The 12938-nt window shown below is 33.7% G+C and overlaps 1 protein-coding gene across 1 annotated transcript; it reads left to right on the top strand.

Annotated features, from left to right (window-relative positions):
* Positions 1-9413: 9413 nt before the first annotated feature.
* LOC132803168 (calcium-transporting ATPase 12, plasma membrane-type-like) lies at positions 9414-12227 on the top strand. Its single transcript, XM_060815435.1, has one exon. It carries the CDS (start codon positions 9414-9416, stop codon positions 12225-12227), a length of 2814 nt encoding a protein of 937 aa, XP_060671418.1.
* The last annotated feature ends 711 nt before the right edge of the window (positions 12228-12938 follow it).

Here is a 12938-nt window from a genome sequence, read left to right as displayed (position 1 = left end):
AAAAGGGAGGAAATGCTTCTTGGACTTTCGGCAATGAACTGAGACATCGGGCTCGTCCCGGATGATCAACATCTCCCAATCCTTGTACCTAGGGGAACAGAGTTTAGAACTATAAGATGTTAATCATCTCAGTGAGTGACCCTATCTTCTATACAATTATAATAGTAACGATAATTATAGTACATTTGATTAATTAAAAATAAATAAGTAAATAAATAATAATTAATTAAAAATAATATTTTCTCTCAAAACCCTCACCATTCACTCCATTGAAAAGGTTCCCCTTTTAAAACATTTTCGCAAACCCAATCTTTTATGCCCCAAAAATCAAGGAATAATTAATTTAATAAATAATTAAATAATCCAAATGCAAATAAAATGTAATGAAATATAATAAAATAAATTTAGAATACTTGAATTAAAGGAATATAACATAAATCAATATATAATTTGTAAAATTTGATTTAATAAATCAAAATAAACAATACCAAAAATATAATTTAAATAATTACAAATAATCATGTAAAATAAGTGGTAGAAAATTACTATAATATTCATTTTGAAATATTCAACCAATCTATATAATATTTTTATGGCAAGATGTATTTTAAAAACATTAATTTAAAATAAGTTATATAAAATACGAATAAATACATTTTAGAAAATACTAATTGGAAATAGGTAATAAAACAAATTAAATTCATTTAATTTAAATGCTACTTTAAAACTTTAAGATTTGAAATTTATATCTGAAAAATAATACTTGACGCACTACACTATATATCAGGGATGCCCTATAATACCCAGCGTCCCGAGCACCATTTGGTGGGAGGTTAAAGAGAGAAACTTGCATGCGGTCGCTTCGGTGTCCTCGACAGCGTCGTTGCTTAAACCGTCAGCCCGGCCATGGAGGGGGGCGGCTTATGTGCACCTTATAGAACTTGGTTGCCTTCGGTCCAATGGCAACTCACGGGAGACATTATAACTTGCGCGCTCATCCACATATACAGTACAGAACACTAGTATTGTATGAATGCGTCTAAAACAAATAACCAAGTTTATTATTAAAATACCCAATTTTTCTAAAATTCACCGTGGGAATTATACCATTTTTTAAATTCACCATCCCACATTTTTCTTTAATAACACCAGCATAAATCCATCAATAATATATAATTTTTCTCATATCATAAAATCAATTAGATAATATTTCAAGTGCATAAATATATATTTTGAGAGCACCATAACTTAAATCAATATTTTTCTTGAAATCTTTAAAATCAAATCATACCAAAAACAATATTAAAACCACATGAATTTCATATATAATTTAATTCCACAAATCCTCAATACGATAAAATAATTTCCACAATGCATAAATTTATATAAATGCATTTTTTATTAATCAAAATAAATTCACAAATAAATTCCGTAATAAATCAAATAATATTACTTTTACAATTCCTTTAAATATCAAATTGTCATAAAATCTAGATTTCCATAATTTATCAAAAATCATATATTTCAATTTATTCAAATATGGGCATCAAAATTTAATTCACAATTTATCTAACAATTAACATAAAATAAAAACATTCAAATATTAAAATATCACAATAATTAATTTGACTTCCAAAATTAATTTCGAAGGTGGGTCACTCACCTCGACCACGCAATTAATCCAAGATCCTCCATGGGATCAATTCCACGACGCACACGTGCTCCTAGAACAACAATATTACACAACTCAAATAAATTAATATTTTATTCGGATAAATAATACCTGGTACCCGGGGGGACTAACACAAACGTTAACCAAAATTTACGAGTAATATACTGAAACGAAGCTTATGGAACGAGGATCGCATTACTGGCCTCCATTGACCCAATTCCGTTGGTGGTGGTCGGAATTTGCCCGAGAAGTACCGGCCAAACTTCACCTTCTCATAACTCGTGAACCACTTCGAATTTAAACAATTGGAGACCATATTTGAACTCAGAGGACTCAAAATAGGGGGAAAGGGGTGGAAGATCGGACTGGACTGGCCGAAAACGGTGAGAATGGCCGAAAAACTCAAACTCACCGCCGCCAACTTCACCGGCCCGATCTGGGCACGTCCGACGGCGTTTGGCCAGGAAATATGGAGGGTGGCATCCCCGAGGAATGGGCTCCTTCCCTGGTCGGAATTTCAGAAACGGCAAGGACCCGAAAGGAGGAAAAGGAAAGGGAAGGAAAGAAGAAGAAAGAAGAAGAAGAAGAAAGGCTCGGGGGGGCTGGGGGGTGCTTTTCCCACGTGGGGGAAGAAAAAAAAGAAAAGAAAAGAAAAAGAAAAGAAAAAGAAAAAGAAAGGAAAAGAAAATAAAATAAAATAATTAAATAATATTAAAATAATATATTGTATAGAATAATAATAAAATAATATGATACTTAATCATGATTGACATGTGGCATCGCCCATTGTGACACATGGCACCCTTTATTAAGTCACACGTGGCACACTGTTCACATATTTAAAAATAATATTAAAATAATACTGTATTTGAAAAATTCTACAGGTCCATAACTTTCAAATCACATGTCCAAATCGGACGTACCACTAGTCTATGAACTCGTATCGACGAGTACTTCACAACCATGCATGAGTCAAAACTCAACCTTGCATGAACAAAAAGTCAACTTCGACACCCCTTGGACAATTTGGACCTCAACTTGTTTTGCTCATAACTTTCAAACTGTAGCTCCATTTTCGACGTGCTACTAGTCTATGGACTCATGACAACGTGTACTTTTTAATGGTACCTCGGTCAATGTGAAATTCCATCAAGAACAAAAAGTCAACATTTGATTCCTTCTCGATCAACGACAGTCAAATCCGGTCAACCTTGGTCAAATTTTAGAAATTCCGATGTACTTCAGGACGGGGTATTACAGTCAGAGGATTTCATAAAAAGAAAGAAGAGTATTATTTGTTGGGGCAACGTGGCTTAGTTTGAAACTTCGAAGTTAATCCGAGGGTGTGTGCCGTATAGTAAGTTTTTTTTTTTTTTAAATAGTAAATAAATAAATTAAAGAAGCAGTTTGTTAATAAAGTAGCTAGGTATTATTTATTATCAAAAGTTATATGAATATTGAAAAATGTTTTTTTTTTTAATAATTTCTTAATTTTCTAACTTTTTTTTTATTTTAATAAAAGCGATATTATCTCGTTAGGATAAAATAGGACCAATATCCTTTTTTACAACTAAAGGGAGAGCCATGAAGGACCCTTTTCCCCAATAAAAGCGATTGTACTTAATTAAGCTCTTGCAACAAAAAGAGAGAGCCATGAAGGCCTCTTAGCTACCATATTGGTTTCTCTGGATGATCAAAGAATCAAAGTAGCTTACTTTGGACTTTAATTATACATTCCACCATATATTGCCCTCCACAGCAAGACATTCTTCCTTCCCCTTGAAGCAACAAGAAAGCCTGAAAAAGTTGCATTAAATGCATCCAAGTCGTATCCAAAATTTAAAATCTAGATTGAATAAATGGCTCTTTTGGAATTAAGCTAAAAACTAAATTTAACTAGTGATTTTGAGTGCATATAAATAAATAAATAAATAAATGACATTTGAAAAGAGAATGCGGTCCAATGGCAACTCATGGGAGACATTATAATTTGCGCGCTCATCCACATACACAGTACAGAACACCAATATTGTATGAGTACATCTAAAACAAATAACCATATTATTTTTAAAAATAACATTTTTTCCAAAACTCACCGTGGGAATCATACCATTTTTCAGATTCACCATTCCACATTTTTCTTTAATATCACCAGCATAAATCCATTAACAATATATAATTTTTCTCATATCATAAAATCAACTAGATAATATTTCAAGTGCATAAATATTTATTTTGAGAGCACCATAACTTAAACCAATATTTTTTTTGAAATCTTTAAAATCAAATAATGCCAAAAATATTATTAAAACTATATGAAATTCATATATTCTCAAAATAATATAAACGCATTTGTTATGCATTATAAAATCAACATCAAACTCAACAATAATTAATTAAAAACTTTAAACCATAATTCCTTTAAAATCCCAAATACATTTTTCGCAACAACACATATATTAAAACCATTATAAATCAGCATTGTAAAATTAAATGGAAATTCCTTTAAATATTGAACATATATTAAAATTCACATGAAAACTTTCTAATTACACAATATTCCAACAATAAAATTTAACAATTATAATAAAATTCCATATCCATAAAATTTTTGAAATCAAAATATTTTTTTGATGCACAAATAATTATAATTCATTCAAATTTGGCATCAAGATTTCAAATATAAATTTACTAAATATTCAACACATAAAACAGATTCTTCCAATAACCAATTAACACAAAATATATATATTTTAACATCCCAAAATAATTTTGAAGGTGGATCACTCACTTCGAGTACGCAATCCAACCAAGATCCTCCATAGGATTAATTCTACAGCTCAGACGTGCTCCTAAAACAACAATATTACATAGGGTCAAATAAATTAATATTTTATTCGGATAAATAATATCCGGTACCCGAGGGGTTTAACACAAACGGTGTCCAAAATTCATAAATAAGGTATCAATGGAAATCTAAGGGGACGAGGAATACGTTACCAATTTCCGTTGGACTCAATTTGATTGGCAATGACCGGCAGAATGGACGAAAAGTTTTGACCGAACTTCAACTTGTTGTATCTCCCAAATGATAAGGAATTGAGCTGAATGGACCTCAAAATTGAGCTCTGGAGGTCCAAAATAGGTGGAAAGGAGTATCAATTTGGCCGGGTGGTGGTCGGATTGCTGACTGATCCAATCTTGCCATCGCCGGCAACGAAGCCCGATCCGGCCACATCCGGCGACAGTTGGGCACCATTTTCCGGCTACTGGCCGAATCTTCCCCCTCTTCCTCCCATCAGGCGCATGTGGCTTCATATGATCGAAAAAAAAAAGAAAAACGGGATGAAGCCAAGAGGGAGAAGGAAGGAAGAAGGAAGAAGAAGAAGAAGAAGAAGAAAAGAAAAGAAAAAGAAAAAGAAAGAAATTTTCGTGAGCGTTTCCCCAGGTGAGGAAAAAAGAAATTTTGTTTTTTAAATAATAATAATAATAATAAAATAATAAAATAAATAAATAATATTAAAATAATATAGTATTTAATATGGTTAACATGTGGCATATTCTCATTGTGACACATGGCACCCTTTATTAAGTCACATGTGGCATACTGTTCATATATTTAAAAATAATATTAAAATAATATTATATTTGAAAAACTTTACAGGTCCATAACTTTTCAACAAAATGTCCAAATCAGGTGTACCACTAGTCTACGGACTCGTATCAATGAGTAATTCACATTTGTACATGAGTCAAAGCTCATATCCTCAAAAATAAAAAATCAACCAGCACCTTGGACAATTTGAATCTCAACTTATTTTACTCATAACTTTCAAACCGTAGCTCCGTTTTTGACGTGCTACTAGTCTATGAACTCATGCCAATGTGTACTTCGTAATGGGACCTCGATCAATGTGAAATTCCACCGGAAGCAAAAAGTCAACATTTAATCCCTTTTCGGTCAATGATGGTCAAACTTGGTCAACCTCGGTCAAATTTAAAAAAATTTCCGGTGTACTTCGGGACGGGGTGTTACAGTAAAAATAACAACAATTATTAATTAATAAAAAAATTCAAATAAAGTTAAAAAAAAATCATCATAACATAATTATAATTATTAATCAAAATCAATACAATAGTCAAATAGAAAATAAAAAAGAAACCATGTCGTTCTAGTTTGATATTACATAATATTACTTGAAGATTAACATAAATAAATGAACAAATGTCATATCAAATATTTGTTTTCTTAAGCCACATAACTTGTCGGCTTAGTTGCTATACTGCGATAAACATTTCTAAGTTATTCCTTTCAATAAAGATATTTGCAACTTTCAAGAATAACTCATCATCATCAATAATTTCAAATTTCTCAATTTACATCATTTTCTTGATCCTACTGTGACAGCCCAGACCACCCGCATGCGATATTATCTTTTTTGGGCCTAGAAAATCCTCTTACAACCTAGCCTTCAAGGTTTTAAAAGACCTCGCAATAGTTAGGGTGAATCCTCCACGGACTTCCAGGCCCAATCACGATATTGTCCGCTTTGGGCCCAGCCCGTACGGTTTTACGTTCTCTCATGGGAAGGCCTCGCAAGGGACAGGTATTCACATCCACTTGTATGGAGTATTTCGTTCTCTTTTCCAACCAATGTGAGACTTCACGCTACAACCAAATCTATCTTTATTTTTGTAAGTGATACTCATATAATTTGTTATGGCATCAATTAAAGAATTTAATTATTTAATTATTGAGACACTTTAGCTTCTACTCCAACTCGTTTAGACTCTCTTTTCCTTTTACTCTTTCTCTTTACCAGAAGTGCAATTAAGATAATAATTTTAAGAAGAGGATTATTTCATACTTTTCTATGGAGCAATTGTTCTAATTGAACCTCACAACTTCACAGGAATTTTATGATATTGTTACGTTTGTTAATTCTTTATTTTAAGAGAATGGTTGATTTTTTTTTTAATATATATTTTGAAGAATGAATTAAATTATATAATTTTATTTGTTTTTCATAATAAAAAGTTTTATGTGTACTCCTAGGTTTAGTCCAATAATAAAATCAACAGTACACGTTTCGGTTCAATATTCAAACTTTTACCTTAGCAAAAATCCTTCCTCCCCCAAATTGTAATAAAAAAAATAAAAGAGGTTTATGCAATTACTTTAACAAAGATTAAAGGATTCATGCTTATTTTCCAAAGATTAACAGCAAAGATGCCCCACTTGATTACCTTTGTTCATGGAATCAACCGTAATATATCCTTTGCTTTAGTAAGCTAGAGAGCTATAAAAAATCAATTAATGAACCTTTGCTTTAGTAAGCTCGTAAAATTGTGAAGCCTCTTCCTCTGTTTACGTTTTAAATCCTTTAATTTAGTACCTCTTCCCTACAACCATCTTGAAGCTCTCTGAACATTGGGTAAAAAAAAAAAAAAAAAAAGAAAGAGAAGAAAAGAAAAAGAAAAAGAAAAAGAAATAGATTATTATATTCGGGCTTAATATTGTGACCTTAATTTTCTGGGGTTCCTCCTAATAGAATAATTGATTAGTTGTTCCGAACCCAACAACCGCAGATAAGAAAGAAATGATGTTCCACATATTGTTCAACATTTGATGCCCGTCACGAGTCCGTTTTTTATTTTTTTGCTATTGCTTTTCATTTCAAGTGCCAAAATAATCAGATATAAACAGGTTTCCTAATTTCCATTAGAAAACTCAATTATTAGGGATAAAGAGTAGCTATAGCTATAGGAGACGTGGTCCTAATCAAGAGGCCAATTGTCTAAGGAGGCAAATAAGATGAAACACGCATCTTTCATTACACAAACCTTATTGGCTGGAAAATTGACTTATTTTTAAAAAGAAGGGTCTGCTAGGCTAGTGAGCAAAGCCAGGAGACAACACTTTGGAAATTTGAAGGGGAGAGAAGAGGTACTAAAGCCTGATCATAAGAACAAAAACAACAAAACGTATAAAAAATAAAAAATGAAAAAACTATTAACAAACTTGGAAAATTCAAAAGCGGAGAAAAGGGAAAGAAGAAAGAAGGAACCAGGGCCAATGTATAAATTTTATGTCGGACAATGGGCCATGCTGCATGCAGCACATGACCTTGAAAAGGAAGATATCTATTGTGCTCCCAGGAGCACAACTACCTCTCTCACAAATGGGTGAGAACCATATGGACTGACTTACATGTGTAGATTCCATCAACTTGTAAGAGTAGGGAGTTGTGCTTTCGAAAGCACCAGAAATTTGTCCTTCGAAAAAGAACGAAAAGTAAGGGAATACAAAAAGAATAGAAAGAGACATATTAAGCTTATTTAAAAACATATTGCGTAGATGTTTATATGGAAATCCAAAGCTAAATCAATAAAACCACAAAACAATCCTCCAACTCAAAAATCTTGTAATCCAAATGCTACCATCGCCTAGTTTGAAGGCTCAATCATAGCTGTAAAATTTTATAAGGATATGCCAACTTTTACCATTCCAACTTTTTTTTATTAATAAAAATATAAAAATCATGTAGGATTCACAGTCCAACCATTTTATTGGAAGAAAATACCACTCATCCTAGAGAGCAATGATTTTAGAATGTTTCATCTGATCAAACTCCTTTCTTCCATAATTTTCCATTTCAAGGTAAACTATGCATGATAATTGCTCTCTAGAATGGAAAATTATTGCCCTCTTTTTTTTTTTTTTTTAATTAATATCATTTACAACAATTTCCACCCCTCTTCATCTCAATGTTTCGAACTTACAATCTTCTAAATATGGGTGTTAATCAACTAGTTCAGATTAGTAGTTTTGATATTTTAGGAAAGACCAAGGAGAAATTTAAATTTTAATTATTGATATTTTAATTATTGTTGACCCAAAAAAAATAAAAAATTATAAATTTTAAAGATATGGTAAATAAATAAATTAAAGATGCAATTTGTTAATTAAGTAGGTATTAATTATTATCAAAATTTATTACACTATTGAAAAGTGTTTGAATTTTTTTTTTTCTCCCCGACAAAAGAGATTGTATTTCATTAAGATCTTGCAACAAAAAGAGAGAGCCATGAAGACCTCTCAGCTACCATATTGGTTTCTCTGGTTTTATGCTGTATAATAAAAGAATCTAAGTAGCTAACTTTGAGCTTTAATTATCCATTCCACCATGTATTGCCCTCCACAGCAAGACATTCTTCCTTCCCCATGAAGCAACAAGAAAGCCAGAAAAGTTGCATGAAATCTATCCACCTCGCATCCAAAAGCTAAAATCTAGATTGCATAAATGGCTCTTTTGGAAGTAAGCTAAAAACTAAATTAAACTAGTGATTTTGAGTGTATATGAATAAATAAATAAATGACATTTGAAAAGTGAAGGAACAGAAAAAGAATGAAAGAGATGTGACATGACAATGGCTCATGCATAAGATGAAAAACTTGATTTAGAATGTGAGAAAGCATTTCTCGGAAACACAGCCATTTCTTTCCCAATTTCGTTCGGATTAATATTATATACATAATATCTTCAAAACAAAGAAGTACTGCAAAACCAGAATCCCCTCTCTCTTTTGTTTCCACCATTATTGGTTTCAAACCACACCCCACCCCTTCCCCTCCCCCCACAACCCAAAAAATAAATAAATAAATAAAAGTCCACCCCAACCCAAAAAAGAAAAAAAAATGGTTGTTATGTCTATCAAACACTACAAACACAAAAAGATCATGAAAGTTGTGGAGAAGAAGGATTTGGATCGACTCAAAACGCAGCTGAAAGGGATTGAAGGTGTAGCAAAAACTCTCGAAACTGATATCAACAACGGGATTCCTGATAATGAAAAGAAGATTGCTCGACGACGTAAAATGTTGGGTTCCAACACATATAAAAAGCCAGCTCCACAGGGTTTGTTAATATCAATATGGGACTCTCTACGAGCATTTGTGGTCTTCAAGGAATTCGTTAGCGTTTTTGTTTCCTTTTTCCTTTTTGTTGCTGCGTCTGCCATTGGTAGACATAGACCCTCTCGCAAAAAGTCGAAAGCCAGCAACAACACTGTAAACCAAATCGAAGTTTTGCGAGGTGGGAAAATCAAGAAGATTCCGATATCTGAAATCGTTGTTGGAGATGTAGTTTGCTTAAACATTGAAGACAAAGTTCCAGCAGATGGCTTGTTCTTAAAAGGGAATAACCTGCATGTAGACGAATCGAGCATGGTAGAGGATGGTACTGATGATCGTGAGAGTCACAACGTGAAGATTGACGAGACGAATCCATTTCTGTTTTCTGGATCTCGAGTGGTTGATGGTTATGGTTGTCAGATGGTGGTCACCTCAGTTGGCATGAAGGCAAAATGGTGCAAAATCTTGAATCAACATAGTAGCAAGACAAGTGATCGGGAAACCACAGTAGAAGAGCGACTGAACAGGTTTACTTACTCAATACGTATCAAGATTGGTCTGCCAATTGCCATCATAGGTTTTGTAATCATGCTCGGCAGATACATTTGTGGGAAAGCCACAAACATTTATGGACGGCGGGAAGATTTTATGTCTGGTCTTGCTGATGAAAATTATAAATTTTTGGATTCTTCACTTGTGCAATTTGTAACAACTGCCTTTACCACTATTGTGGTTGCAATTCCAGAAAGCTTGAGATTTGGTGTGCAACTTACTATCTTTTTTTCAAAGAAGAGAACGATGGGTGAGATGCAAATGGTGATAGATCTCTCTGGTTCTGAGACTATGGGATCTATAACCGCCATTTGTACCAACAAGACAGGCACTCTAACCATGAACCACACCAAGGTCACGAAGTTTTGGCTTGGCCAATGCTCTTTGGAAAAAGAAGCTTCTTTTTCAAATGTTTCTAATCTTGTTCAAAACTTGTTACAAGAGGGAATTGGTCTGAATACAAGTAGTGGTAGAAATGGTACTCCAACTGATAAAGCAATTCTTTCATGGGCAATTCATGACTTGCATACAGATATGAAAGTGAAAAGTAGGTGCGCAATTCTTCGTCACTGCGTTTGCCATGATCAAGAGGCTGCAACTTTCAGTTCACAGTCACAGTCACACAAAAAATTAAGAAGTGGGATTTTGATGAAGAGGATGGCAGACAACACAGAGCATATCCACTGGAAAGGAGAAGCAGAGGTGATTCTAGAAATGTGCTCAAGCTACTACGACAAGTCCGGGACCATCAAAGATCTCGATGATAGACAAAAAGAGGAATTCCATCGAATCATTCAAGGAATGACCGAGAGCAGCCTCCAGTGCATTGCTTTTGCTGGCGTCGGAGTTGATTCGGATGGAAATCATCATCAAATGCTGAAAGAAAATGGTCTGGTACTATTAGCACTGGTGGGTGTTACTGTCGAGGAACCATGTCGTCCAGAAATGAAGGAAGCCGTGAAAGATTGCCACAATGCCAAAGTAGATGTCAAGATGTTCACGGGCGACGATGTTTCCACGGCAAAACACATAGCCAGAGAGTGTGGAATACTAACAGATCCATGCCAGGAGGGAGAAGTAATAAAAGGTGAGGAGTTTCGTAGCTACACTCTAAAGGAAAGAGTGCAAAAAGTTGACAAAATCAGAGTCATGGCAAGCTCATCTCCTGATGATAAACTGCTAATGGTAAAAACCTTGAAGGAAAAAGGAGACATTGTTGCAGTGTGTGGCAATAGCAAAAATGATGTATTGCCAATGGTTGAAGCTGATGTAGGAATCTATATGGGTACGGAAGGCACCGATGTAGGCAAGAAGATCTCCAACTTCGTAATCTTGGATGATAACTTTGCAGCAGTGGCCAATGTTCTGAAATCAAGCATATGCATTTACAACAACATACAGAAATTCATACAGTTCCAGCTCACTCTCAATCTTGCTCTTCTTGATATCATCTTCATTTCAGCAAGTTTCAAAGGTGAAATCCCATTTAACTCGGCCCACGTATTGTGGGTGAACTTGATTTTGAGTACACTGGCTGCTCTGGCTCTTGCAACAGAGAAGCCCACCAAGGAGCCCATCAAGAGGCAACCTTTGGGCCGGAAGGAGCCACTCATATCCAATGTCATGTGGAGAAACCTCTTGGGTCAAGTTGTATACCAGATTGTCGTGGTTTTCACACTAATGTTCAAGGCCAAATCAATTTTGGGTGTTGACGATAGTGAGGGCGAAATTTTTTTTTTAAAAAGAAATGCCTTGATCTTCAATGCTTTCATGCTCTGCCAAGTTTTCAATTTATTCAATGCAAGAAATCTAGAGAGTATCAAGAAGGTGTTTAAAGGAATACACAGGGACATTACGTTTCTACTGATCATTGTAATAACCATTTCTCTTCAGCTAGCGTTTGTGGAATTTTTTCTGCCCAGTGACGATGATTATGCAATTAAGAGGTTGAAGAAGCAATGGGGTATATGTTTTGGAATTGCCGTCATTTCTTGGCCTATCGATTGGGTCGTCAAGTGCATACCTGTTCCAGACAAACCGCTTCTAAGCTATCTAGGCATAGGTTACACGCGGTGGCTCAATGTATGAATAAAATTGATCACTTAGTGATCAAATGAAGATTGTGTTTGTGTGATCTCTTTGGTTTTCCGTTATGTTCAAATGAAGATTGTGTTTGTATGATCTCTTTGGTTTTCTGTTATGTTTTTTCTTATTTTGTGATGGATATTAGTGTCTATTTGTTTGCTTGCTTGCTTTGTATTGTGAAAACAGTTGATGATTGGAGACTTTGTTTCTGGATGAAAAATATCTTTGTATATTTTTCATTCAAAGGTTTGTAACTCTGTTTTAGTAATGGAATAATCGTTTGCTTTCAACCCCACCATGGATTGATATGTTTTGGGGGAAGATGATTTTAATTGAAACTTGATTATTTTACCTAATGCATTTCCTTTTTATTTATGTATTTTTCATATATTTTCTTTTTAACCAAACAATGATAAACAAATTTGTCCACACAAAAAAAAAAAAAAAAAGATAATGGTACGTAAAATCCATGTGAAATTTTGACATCCAAAAGAATGGCGTGTTTATGCAATTTAAATTATGGTTTTAAATGTGCTAATAGCTTTCAAATAATCTATGAACATAGGGTAAAAATGACAACAATTACTAATTAATAAAAAACCCATTCAAATAAAATTATTGTAACATGATTATAATTATTAATCAAAATCAATACAATAGTCGAATAGAAAATAAAAAATTAAATTAAATTAAAAAAAATGTCGTTTTAGTTTG

Source organism: Ziziphus jujuba, chromosome 3, assembly GCF_031755915.1.
Source record: "Ziziphus jujuba cultivar Dongzao chromosome 3, ASM3175591v1".
NCBI lineage: Eukaryota > Viridiplantae > Streptophyta > Magnoliopsida > Rosales > Rhamnaceae > Ziziphus > Ziziphus jujuba.
Note: the sequence above shows the minus strand (reverse complement) of the source record. Positions and strands in the feature narration are given on the sequence as shown.